Source organism: Colletotrichum abscissum, assembly GCF_030869225.1.
Source record: "Colletotrichum abscissum strain IMI 504890 chromosome Unknown Scaffold_16.1, whole genome shotgun sequence".
Lineage (NCBI taxonomy): Eukaryota > Fungi > Ascomycota > Sordariomycetes > Glomerellales > Glomerellaceae > Colletotrichum > Colletotrichum abscissum.
In genome coordinates this window covers 25114-37930 of record NW_026850054.1, presented here as the reverse complement: position 1 = coordinate 37930, position 12817 = coordinate 25114, and the positions used below count along the sequence as shown (strand labels likewise).

The 12817-nt window shown below is 41.9% G+C and overlaps 2 protein-coding genes across 2 annotated transcripts; one reads left to right on the top strand and one right to left on the bottom strand.

The window, feature by feature from the left end:
- Window positions 1-819: 819 nt before the first annotated feature.
- Window positions 820-2779, top strand: CABS01_07347 (uncharacterized protein; the record flags this gene model as incomplete). The annotated part of the gene is made up of 4 exons (XM_060540710.1): window positions 820-1050; window positions 1142-2039; window positions 2096-2556; window positions 2621-2779. 4 exons carry the CDS (start codon window positions 820-822, stop codon window positions 2777-2779), a joined length of 1749 nt encoding a protein of 582 aa, XP_060402878.1.
- A 505-nt stretch (window positions 2780-3284) lies between these two features.
- Window positions 3285-6618, bottom strand: CABS01_07346 (uncharacterized protein; the record flags this gene model as incomplete). The annotated part of the gene is made up of 4 exons (XM_060540709.1): window positions 3285-3873; window positions 3955-4123; window positions 5737-6523; window positions 6577-6618. The coding sequence occupies 4 exons, from the start codon at window positions 6616-6618 to the stop codon at window positions 3285-3287; spliced, it is 1587 nt and encodes a 528-aa protein (XP_060402877.1).
- Between the last annotated feature and the right edge of the window lie 6199 nt (window positions 6619-12817).

The window sequence follows — 12817 nt, the reverse complement described above, 5'->3', positions numbered from 1 at the left end:
TTTTGGATGGTATACACGGTTTGACTCCGGCGTTATCGATGCAATATCACCTAGCTAGCAGAGCACCAGTTTCCCCAAACGCCCTTTGTCTAGTCTTTCCATACCTCCGTCAAGAAATCTTCAACGGTAGTGATTCAAAGATCGTAAAGAGGCCTGATTCTCACCTCTATGTTTGAGACACTCCACGTAGCCATTACCTTTTGCATAAGTCGGGCTTCTCGTCATTAAACGAAATAAGCGGTTATTCTTTGATATCAGTACTTGTAGCCCTATTACGACCGTTCATAATCTTATTTATCTTCACATGATTGATTTAGAATTTTCCTAAATCTTAAGAGTCATTTCTTTCTCTCTTTTGTTTTTATCGGAATAACATACGCCATATCCGCAGGCAGTGGTCCTGCGGGTCAGGCCTTGGTCTTGGCTATTCATGTTGGGTCGTAACACAGAGTACCTCTTGTAATTTGCCGCACCAATGGAAGAATCAGCAGAGGACGAAAACTGGGCAAACAGCCAATTGCCGAGGGCACTTCATGAAGGGCTGAACGCCGAAGTGCTGTGCCGCTTGGATCCTGAAAGGCCAGGCAGACAAGTGTTGGCAAATATGCTGCTGAACCGGCGAATTTCGATCGGTTCTCCCTTCCAACCTCATTCAATATTCCTTGTGTCTCAATCAAAAAAAGTTTCTCGACGTTAGAATCGTTGCAGATCTTGTCGCTCCTCTCTTTTGCTTCTCGCTCTCTGCTCTTGTCTTTTTGTCATATCCCGTTATTATCTAAGCGCTCCATACACAAATATAGCTGAAGGCTGAAGACAAGGATGACTGCAATAGCATCAGTATCATCGCCATTAGATGGCCGAAACAGAAATGGTGAGGCGAGCGAAGCCGTGGTAGAATCGGCGCCAGCGTCCGCGACGAACAACGCAGACAACATCAAGCAGTTCGGCGTCGCCTCCTCGGAGCTGCACGGCTTCAAGCTATACATGGTTCTTATTGGCGTCTGCTTCGGCGCCTTTGTCATGGCTCTCGATGTCTATGTCATCGGAACGGTTCGTCGCCCCGGCAATACACACAATCGCTCTCGCATTTCTGTCTCTCTTTCTTCCCAGTCGGGGGAATATCTGACTTTGCTCTTGCCAGGTCATTCCCTCCATCACATCCGAATTTCAGAACACATCACACATATCATGGTATCCAGCAGCCTACACCTTGGCGGTCTGCTCGCTCACCCCCTTGGCGGGCAAAATGGCCAGTGTGTTCTCGCTCCGCTGGGTCTATCAAGGCTTTTTCTTCGTCTTCCTCGTCGGTAGTGCCATTTGCGGCTGGGCATCTACAAGCGAAGTCTTCATCGTTGGCCGTGCCGTCTCGGGCATCGGCGCAGCTGCGGTCACCAGCGGAGGGCTCACCGTCGTCTTGACCATATCATCACCCCAGCGTAGGCCGTTATACATCGGCCTGTGCAGCAGCTGCTTTGCCCTGGGTCTGATTCTCGCCCCCATCATCGGCGGCGCCTTCACCGAGAAGGTCACCTGGCGCTGGTGTTTCTGGATCAATCTACCCGGTGGCGCCGTCACCCTGCTCGCCATGTTCTTCTTCTTCAAGTTGCCGCAACGAGAAGGCAAGCCAACGACCACCATGAAGAAAATCTTGAGTCTGGATCTCGTTGGGTCGTTCATTTTCGTCCCCGGTATATTCATGTTGATCCTCGCCCTACAGTGGGGCGGGAATTCGTATCCTTGGAAGTCGGCAACGATTATTGGCCTTTTGGTTGGATCAATCGTCATGCTGTGTCTCTTCGGCATCTGGGAATCGCGCTTGGGAGACTTGGCCATGATCCCTGGTGTGCTGGTCACAAGACGCACCGTCCTGCTCAGTGTCATCTTCTCCTTCTGCCATCTTGGTGCTCTATCCGTCTCGTCTTACTACCTCCCGGAGTGGTTCCAGGCAGTCCAGGGCGCCAGTCCCTTTGAGAGCGGCATAAGGGTGCTGCCGTCCGTCATATCACAAATCGTAGGAACGATTTGCGCAGGTGGAATCGGTTCGTACATTCCCAATTCCCTCGCTCACATGATGGCCGCTGACGCGTCACCACAGCCCTCAAAATCCGTTTTTACAACCCTTGGTTCTTTGTCGGGCCCGTCTTGATGTGCACCGCCGCTGCTCTATACACCCAGTTCACCGTCTCCAATACCCCATTGAGCCAATGGATCGGATTCCAGGTCATTCAGGGCCTGGGCGTCGGCTTCTCCATGCAGATGCCATCTCTAATGGTCCAACTAGCGCTCAAGGACCGCGCCGACCTCCTGCCCATCGGCGTCTCTCTCAACATCTTTGCCCAGTTCCTTGGGGCTACCGTCACGCAGGTCATTGCCGGTGCCATCTTCCACGCGCGTCTGGAGAGCCAGCTCGCCTCGCGAGCTGCGCTGAGTCACGACCAGATACAACTACTTTACCGGAGCGGTATCGCAAACGTACGAGCCATTGTGGACAAATACTTTCCCTCGCTTTTTGACCCCATTATGGAGTCGTACAACTCTGCCATTGCTCAGACACACGTGAGGCCCCTATCTCTAACACCCGACTTCGCGTTTCCAGGTTCGCTAACATGTCGCTGAAAAGTTCGTCGCTGTTGCCTCAGCTGGTGTGGCTTTTTTCCTAGCCTTCGGGATCGAGTGGATTAGAATAGAAGGCTCGGCTATCAAGTTGGGCAACCAGGATAATGTGGAAGCGGCAAACCCGACCAGGGAAAAGAACCCATCAGAAGCTACGGGGCATTGAAGTCCGTTTGTCTGTTTCTGGGTCTCTCTGCAGCACGTTCTCTGTTCTGGGGAAGCAAATTTGGCTCCGATGTCCTGGTTGCGACACAGCTACCTGGCGGTACAGTTCACGAATAATTCTTTGTCGATGCTGGGCGGGTAAAAAATGGCTGGAGGTTACAATAATTATTAGACATGCGATACACCTGATGTACTAAATACTTTAGAAGCCCTTTAATAGGGCAAATCTCCCCTTAGAAATGTTAAACAACGACTCTTCCTGGTACTATCAGATTTATTCAGCGAAAATTTCATCCGAACAGTTGCCCGTTCAAACTAGCGATGTAAGTTGCGTATTTTCTTCAGCATCCAACCTCTCATTAGATACATTTTACTATGATCCTTAGTATACCTTAGTAAGCCGACAACATAACGAACAACCACTTATTCCAGGTCATGATCTAGAAACATGATGACAGTTAGTCGCGCTTTGCATCGTTCGCGATTCTCTCATCCTCGACTAATCTCTATAGTTTCTCCAGCCCAAACATCTTCCAAGTCTGCCAATCAATGACCCATTCCCCAATCAGTCGTAATGCCCACCATATCTTCCTCGACATACCACCACACCACAACCAATCCGACCGCCCGAAAAGCCAGCCCTCAGGCTTCAGCGAATTCCCAACCAGCTCCTCCGTAAAATCCTCCGTATCCGCTGCCCCCCCTTCCTGGCTCAGGTGTACGTATCGCTCATACAAATCGCTCATCTTCGCGTACAGCGAGCCCGGCGAGAGACTGGGCTGCGGCTTCTCAGCGATCCTGGACTTGACGGTGCCCGCCACGACGACTATGACGCGGACCCCAAACGGTCGCAGCTCCTGCCTCAGAGTGCGGCTGTAGCTTGCGATGGCGCCCTTGCTGGCGCAGTAGACCGATGCGAACATGTACGGCGTCACGGCGGCGCAGGAGGAGATGTTGATTATTAGGCCTTGGGCCGCGGTGAGATCGTCCGCGAAGGCTTTGACCATCGCCATGATGCCGAAGACGTTCGTGTCGAAGTTGGCGCGGACGTCTGGGATGGATAGATCTGTGGCGGGGGAGATGTGAATTCGTCCACTGCGCGAGCGGCGGCATTAACAAAGGGTGCGATCGAATGAAGGAATGAAGTGTTGAGGATGCCGCTTTACGTGTACTTACGCGTTGTTGACCAGGATATCCAGCCTGCCTCCCGTTCTATCTTGGACTTCTGTATGGCAGGCAGCTATGCTCTCCTCGCTCGCCACGTCCAACTGCAGCGCGTCAAAGCCTTCGACAATTAGTTCAGCGATCACATCTTCTCTGCGAGCTGTAGCGATGACATAGAGTCCTGATACACGTCAACGGCTCTTCATTCATCGAATTGTTTAGTTCTCCTGCGGACGATACCTTGTTTCCGGAACGCTTGACACAGTGCATGACCTATACCGCCCGGGGAACAGCTAGTGATTTTGTTGGTTGATCTGTGAGGGCCATCGGGATCATGCTTCGCTCTTACCCTGTTACGAGGACTGTCTTCTGGCGGGAGCGTGGACTCATTGCCTCATTTGCACGCCTGTAGTTAAATACTGGAAACGAATGATGAACCCAAGTGTTTGGACTTTTGCCAAGATTGTGCTTCCTGGCTTATGTCCTTCTCTTTGACGACTGTGGTGGTGAACTGGGTTTCGCACTATCACTGCTCGGTGCCTATTCTTTTCGAGGCTATCGGATAACAGTGATACACTTCTACATTTCGATGCCAAGGCCTGGAGTGCAGATCATCGGAAGCCAAAGCCGGCGGGTTTATCATTGGGGGGGACGTTGACAGGGATGTAGAAATTCGCCGGGCCGCCGTTGAAGATGCAACAACTCAGGAGAATTGCCCAGAGGAGCCTTGCTTCCAAAAAGTCCTAATCCGTACGTATCAGCGGCAAGAAACAGTGATTATTAAGAGGCCGCTAATACACTGCTTGCTTCACCGAAGATGCACCAGCCCGGTAGTCCCTGCGTATCTGGAGGTATGTGTTTTTCCACGGATAGGTTTCCAAATGTCAGGTTTTCTGCATTGAATCATTGGCCGAAATTTAAATCGCATCCTGGTTTTCTTCAACTGACACATCAAGGTCGTGGATAACATGCCATACTACTTGGAGACTTCCGGATTCCTCGTTTATTTCTATTGAGAGCCACACATGGCGGCTTTCCCAAAGTGACTGCATGTCCTATTGATCAACCATGTACAAATATATTGTTGCTCAGAATCTTTTGATTCTCCACGAGAACTCAGACAGGTGTGTGCTGAACGTCTCGGTGTATGCGGGGCCACGAAGGATGGCTGAGACTAGGGTCCTATGGAACTCGGCGATAACGGTAGCCGACTTGTCAAAGCGACTGAGACGGCAGCTAGAATGACCAAAGCTTTGGTTGCTGGCGGAAAGGACTCAAGTAATCGAGCAAAGGTTCAAACTTACGAGGACGCCCTAAAATTACCAAGCATGATCCATCCTACGCTTAGTTATTCAAACCTAGATCCTGGCATTTCTGGATTCGCTACTACGAAGCCGCCCAACGAGCCACGGTATAATGCTAGCCTTCACTTGCCACTCACAGTGCGGCCCAATCGTTGCCGAGGGCTTTTGCTCCTCAGGTGCGATTAACCTCGACAGCGCAGTCTAACGCTGCTCTGTTGAAGCAGATGGAGCAATAGCTGTAAACCGCAGTGTATAAATGGACCCGAAATTCTAGCCTAGAGGCTCAATTAACTGCGATCGAAAGAAACCAGATGCAAGACCAACCATAACCCCAATGAGAAGAATAGACGACACAATTACTCAATCCATCCTTCTGTACTCATCACATCCCTAGTCCACTTGTCCAACTTCTCAGCGAGTTTCTCGTCCCTCGCCGCACTACTCTCCCACCATGGTTCACCACACCGGTGATAGATATCAGTGTACATACCACTTTGCTCCGCCTTCATATCCTGGCTTGCCGCACAGAACAGACTATTCCACGAGCCTTTGTCGGCAGACCAGAACATCTTGAACACACGCAAGGCCGATAGGATGCTCAACACGCCCTTCTCGGACGGCTCTACCGACGTCGAGAGGTTCGTCTCAACAAGACCAGGATGCACGGATGAAGTCCAAATTTCGCCCTCATCATTCTCTGAGCCGGGGCCGTAAATCTTGTGCAGGGTTTTGGCGTGCAGAATGTTGGCGACTTTACTCTGACCGTACCGTTGCCATGGGCCTTCATCCTTGAGGTTCAGGTTGTCAAAGTTGATGCCAGTCTTGGGTGCGCCTAAGTGACCTGATGAAGTGAGGTTGACGATGCGTACGCTGCCGGGAGGAAGCGTTCTCGATGTCTTGAGCATTACTGGGAGTAAGTGCTCTGTGAAGACCCAGTGAGACAGGTAGTTGGTTTGCCACTCGGCTTCGTGCCCGTCTTTTGTCATGTCAAACGGTGCCGCCATGATACCTGCGTTGTTGACCAGGCCATGTAGGGTTGTCTCAAGGGTGAGGAAGTGCTTGGCTGCTGCGACAACGCTAGTGAGGTTCATAAGATCCATTTGTAAAAGGTCGATATTGGCCGAGGGGTGTGTTTTTTTGATGCTCGCAATGGCTTCTGTGCCTTTTTCTAGGGATCGGGAACACATGTAAACGTGAGCGCCGTGTTCTGCGAGGTGGGATACGGTGTAGTAGCCCCTATGATGTGGAAACATTAGTGATTTGGACTTGTAGATAAGCTAGTCGAGGGTTAGACTTGCATGCCGGAGTTACCACCCGTGACTATGAAGACCTTGCCATCAAGGTCAGGAAGAGAGTCGGGATGGAAGCTCATATTGCAAAAGAGCCCTTGGTGAAGTTGAGGTATGGATTATGGAGTTATGATGGTAAGAAGGAGATGATATAATGTGTTTGATTGAATTGTATGATCTGGACGACACAAAGACTCTGCGTCGGTGCTGCCATATTTATATCCATTCGATTGCTCAATTTCCAGGATACTTGGATCTCGGATCTTCTTGCAGGTATCAAGCGTTGTGAGCAACCTGCATGATCGATAACCAATCATGCAATATCCGGGTTGAGGGTGAGTTGATGGACCAATAGGAAAATGCTGACCGAGGAAGTGAGCCAGCTGCATAAAATATGGGGCTTCCTAGTTGTCAGCCATGGAGGTGAGCAGGTTGCATGACACTTGACCGGCTCGAGTTGGTATCTGGTGGACTGACCAATGATATCTCATCAAAGCATCAACTAGCCTCTGTTGTCTGTGCCTCAATTGCTGACATGGTCGACATCGATTCCCCCGTTCCCGAGCGCCAGACTCGTGATTTCGAGCATCCTACATGATCCTCAGGGAATTTGCATCGTTCATCACCGGCTTCGTGGTCCGATAGAAGCACGATGACAACGGCACCATGCATTCAACTCTCCTCCATGCCGCAGTTGACCGAGGTACGTGCCGCTCGGACATATCATGATAGGCCTTGCTCACCGGATTTAGGCGACAAGTGGACAAGACGACTGGACTGGGACCACAAATGCCGCAGCAAGAAGAAAAGCACAGACTAGACTCAACACAAGAGCATACCGTAAGTGAGGCTCACGCCAGGTATTACTCAGCTATCGAAATTAATAGCCGAGTAGGCAAACGTAAACACTTCCCGCACGCATCACCTGAGCGAGGCACCCACTGTTAGTGTCTTACCCGGGCCTACACCCTACCCCTAATACTACTTCTTATGCCTAAAATAGCTATTACCTACCCGCAATAGCCTCGTAATTAGACGCGGGTGTGCCGCCTATAAGGCCTTAAAAAAGCCTTATAAGCTCTTAATACGTAAAGAGCTTATTACTTAACCCCTTTTTAACCTTATTACGAATATATATAGTACTATTATTATACCTAATTATACTTTTCTTAGCCCGACCCTGCGTTTTATAAAGAAGTAAAGTACTTATTATTATTATTATTTTAGCGCTCTAATATACTAAGAGTACTTAATTAAAATATAATAAAGTATATTAGCTCCTTATTACGGCCCTAAATAATATTTATATTACTTATTTAAACGAGCTTAAGTTATATATCCGTATTATTATTTAAAACTTTATTTTTTATTTTATTTTTAGCTTAGCCCGATCCGAGCCTGGGGTATAATAGACCCCCTATGCTATTATAATAACCTAGGGTAAGTTAGTTAATATACCCTAGTTTATAAGGGGCTCGTAAGACCTATACCCAAAGCCCTTAGCCCCGGACCTCTGCTTTTTAACTAAGATTAGAACTAAACGGCTCTTTAAGACTTAGTAATATAATACTTTTTCCTTATACCGAGCTATTTCTTAAGACTTAGATCTCTTATTTTTTATTATAACGAATATTAAGTATATTACTACGGGCCTATTTATATACCCTAGCTCTAAAGAAGTTAAATAAAAACTTTTTTAATAAAAATAATAACTCTAAAAATACTTAAACGCGGATAGTATAGATTTACTAGCTAAATAGTAAACTTATTTCGTACTATACTACTTAGTTAGGGTTTTTAGAGCCTATTTCGAGCTTTATAACTCTAATATAGCGGATATTAACGTAAGCTAGGTTATTTTAAAAGAAATTAAATTATAGATAGGGGCCGTACTGTGGGCCTAGTACGTTACTAGACCCGGCCCGGACCTTATTATTAATATATAAACTCTAATTATTTTTTTTAACTACGAGGTTTTAAAAATTTTTTAACTTTTTAACTACTCCGATAGGCCTAGGCTATTTTTATTATATTAAAAGCTTATTATATAATATATTAAAGGCTATTTAGCTTTTTATACTAGCTATTACTATACCCGGTCTCCCCGCTATATTTAGTATAGTAAAGTAGATTATAAAACTAAGGGTGCGGAGTATTTAAAGCTTATTAAATATATTAATTATTACGGCTTATTCTAAGCTATATATTAGAACTATTTTATAAAGCCTATTTTTAAAAAAGGGAAAGTCGTTCTTTTTACGAAGCGTTAGCTCTAAAAGGTCTAGTATATTTAGGTAGGGCGCTCTAAATTCGACCCCCCGTCCTAGCTACTACTTAGAAAACCTAGTATAGCTAGGACTATTATTATTAACCTAAATCTAGCTCCCTTAGCTTAACCGATCTCTTTTAGCGCGTTTATAATAAATAATAACGATATTAAAATAGAAATAAGAAAGGCCGGAGAGGCTAAAGGGATATAGGTAATAAACGAGCTATCCTAATTATATATAATAGTCTTTTTATTTACGAAGCTACGAGGTATTAGGGCCTAGGCCTAGGCCCGGCTTAAAAACGTTAAGTCCCTTATTAAACTACTACGATTTACCCTAATTTAAAATACGGACGGCTTAGTATCCTCTACTTAGGTCTTTTTAAATACTAAGATTAGGGTAGTAAAGTTTAAAAAGGTTAATTACGATATTTAAAAGTATATTACGTTTATATAACTTAATAAAAAAGAAGTATAATACCCTGAAGATTATAGAGCCTAAGCTAAATTTATTAGTTATTTAGTATAATATTAATAAGGGCTTTATAATATATACTAACCTCTTCTAAGTTTATTAAGAGTACGAAATAGACGTTATGCTTATATAAAAACCCTAAATAATAGAAAAGAAATAAACTAAACTTAATACGTACCTAGGCTATAATGTTTTTTATTTAGTAAACTATTAATTAGACGCTAATACTAAGCTAAGGGTACTTATTTACGTTCGTAAGTATTTAGATATATAGTAATTAAGACCTATACTTATTAGAAATATTTTATAAACCTAAATACGAGGGTATATTATAGTTAATATTTATTAGCTTAGTAATAGGGTTATTAACTTAATTACTACTACCCTTTTTAATTTTAAACTTTCCCCCTTTATACTTATTATAAGGGATTTTAATTCTTAATACGAAATATAAGAACCTAGAGTTTAATTAGAATTAGTAAGAACCTTTATATTACGCTAAGTATAGGAATATAAACTTATTTATATTAGGGAAACTAAAGAAGTAATATATAAGAATAAGAGAGGGCTAAGTTATATTATAAACTTAGCTTTTTTTAATATTCTATTAGCTTAAGTTATAGTTTACTTATAACTATATATAAGTTTAGATTATAAAGCTATTTTTATAACGCTCTTATTATTATAGCTCCTTAAACCGGACTTATAGAGCTATTTAAGGGTACTAGAATAGGACCTTGTCCGCTTTACTTTTTTAGTAAAGTAGGGGCCCTTACTTGTCGTACTTAGATATACTACCCCCGAGTAGTTTAATATTACTATAACCGAAATCCTTTAGACCCTTAGTATTATACTAAATATTATTAAGATTATTATTAATTAGTACGGCTATAGTGCCCTGTAATAAACTTAGAACTGCGCTAAGGTACGCTTTAAATACTTAAAAGCTAGGTATAAGTAGCGGAAAAGATATTACTCCTAAAGCTACTCTAACTATTTATTATACTCTTAGGTCTAGGACGCTTAACTAGCTTAGCTTAATATTACTAAACGTATTAAACGGGCGTACTAATCTTAAAAAATAGCGAATATAAAGAAGCTAGAGGACTTATTTATAATTACGAAGTAGTAAAACTTAGGCTTAGTTATAAAGGAGCCTTTTTTAAAAAATTAATAGCAAGGAAATAGCTAATACTATAAGTAAAATAGACGCCTTTTATTAGGCTCTCTTAGAGCGCTTTATTTTAAATAACGATATAAATAACTTAGATTTAATCCCTTTTATCCTATACTAAATACTATTTTAATAAACTATAATCTTTCTTACTAAGGTTTAATAATATACTTTTACGTAAAGTATATTACTAAGTATTAATAAGATTATTACGAAGCTATTAGCTAGTTACTAAGGTTTTATTACGGAACTCGTTAAGGCCCTTTTTAAAGCGTACTTTACTTATAGTTATTACCTAGGTCTTTTTAAATAAGCCGAGGTTATAATAATACGGAAAGGAGGAAATTATAAGCTCTCGGACCTTAGCTTATATAGGCCGATTTTATTATTATTTTATTTAAAAAAAGGGCTCGAGCGTATTTTTACGAAGTAGGCTACGTACTATATAATATAAAACTTAGTTATTAATAAGTAATAGTTTAGGGTTTTACTTAAGTAGAGCGCTATTAACTTAGTTACGTATACTATATACGATATAAAAGAGGTACTTAAGAACGGCCTTATTATAACCTTAGTTATAATAAACGTTAAAAGAGCGTTTAATATTATATTTTAGAATAGATTTATATTTAGGCTTTATTAATAAAGCTAATTAGAGACCTTTATTAAGTTTATAAGGTCTTTTATAATATAGCGGACTACTATTATTAGGATAAATAAGAAGTTTTTAGAGGAGTTCCTCTTTTACTACGGCCTCTTATAGGGCTCCTCTACGTCTCTCGTTTTATATATTTTTTATTTAGTTAAGGTATTATTAAATAATCCTAATTATTATTTTAGTTATACGGATAATATAGGCTTTATAGCGATCTCTTTAACTTTAGAAAAGAATGCGCTAATATTAAGAAGCGAAGTTAGCTCTATATTTAAATAGGGTACTAAGAATAAGGTTACTTTTAACTTAGTTAAGTGCGAAGTAGTATATTTTATATATAAATATTATAAAAATCGGCCGTCGGAATGGCTAGTTATTTATATTACTAGGCTTATAATTATATTAGTAGCCCTTATTAAAGCCGTATACTAGTTTAGAGTTTAGTTTAATAAGACCCTCTTTTTTTATACTTATATTAGGTATTAAATTATCGTTACGAAGTAAGTAGCCGACTTTTTTTACGGGCTTAGTAAGGTTATTAAGGGCCTGCTCCCTAAGTAAGCCCGGCTCGTAATAACGGCCTATATACTACCGTTAGTTATATATAGCTCCGAAGTATAGTTTTTAAGCCGTACTAAGCTAGTTATTTTTTTAAAAAAGATATAAGCGGGGACTACCCCCCGCGCGCTTTTTATAAATACTAATTAAAAAGGATACTTTATTATTATTTAGAGGGTCCTTATTTTTATTACCTAGGTAATAACCCCGGCCTAGTATATTATACTAACGGACTTATTATTTAGGGAATTAGGTTTTTTAATTACCGTAGTTACTCTAGAGGGGGCGAGACTACGCTCTATTATAAGGCTTAGTTATATAAATACGCTTTATTTATTAATATTATAATTAAAAAAAAGAACCCCTTAAGGCGCTAGGAGGGAAACTTGTTTATAGTGGACGTATACGCTCCTATTCTTATACTTACGGCTAGTCCTTATCTTCTTAAATTTATTTATGCTATATAAAGATATTAAAGATATTACTATAGCCTTTTTTAAGTAAATAGTTACGGAGCTTTTGTTTTTTAACCTCGTGGTCTATTCTAACGGGTTAATATTTAGTAAAGGGTTAGTAGGCTATGGGTACGTAATATATTATAGTACTATTATTATTATAAAAAGCTCTAGCTAACTTAGAGAGCTTACCGAGGTTTTTAATACTAAGGTAGAAAGTGCTTAGTAGGGCTTATAGCGAGCTTTACTTATTGTTACCTCTACCCCTACTCCTATTTATATTTATTTTAATAATACCTCTATTTTCGACTTTATCTCGGGCTACGGTAGCTCTCTAACTAGCTCGTAAATAGCTATATTAAAAATTATCGATACTTAATAAACGAGGGATATAAAGTATTACTAGTCCCCCGGATATATTAAGATTTTTAAAAACGAGTTAGTAAATAAGTTTATTAAATAGGGCGCGGCCCGTAAGCTACTTAGTTTATTATTACTAGCTTTTTATACTAGCTTAGTAAAGGCTACCTAAGTACGAGCTTATAAATAGTATTAATAATAATAAAAAGAGTTTAAGTAGATGTTTAAGCTTAAGTATATTAGAACTACTATAGCCCTTAAATACCCCTTAAAATTAGACCTATTATACCCTCTTTTATATTACCTCCTCGCTATACGATCTAGCTATAGCTATTT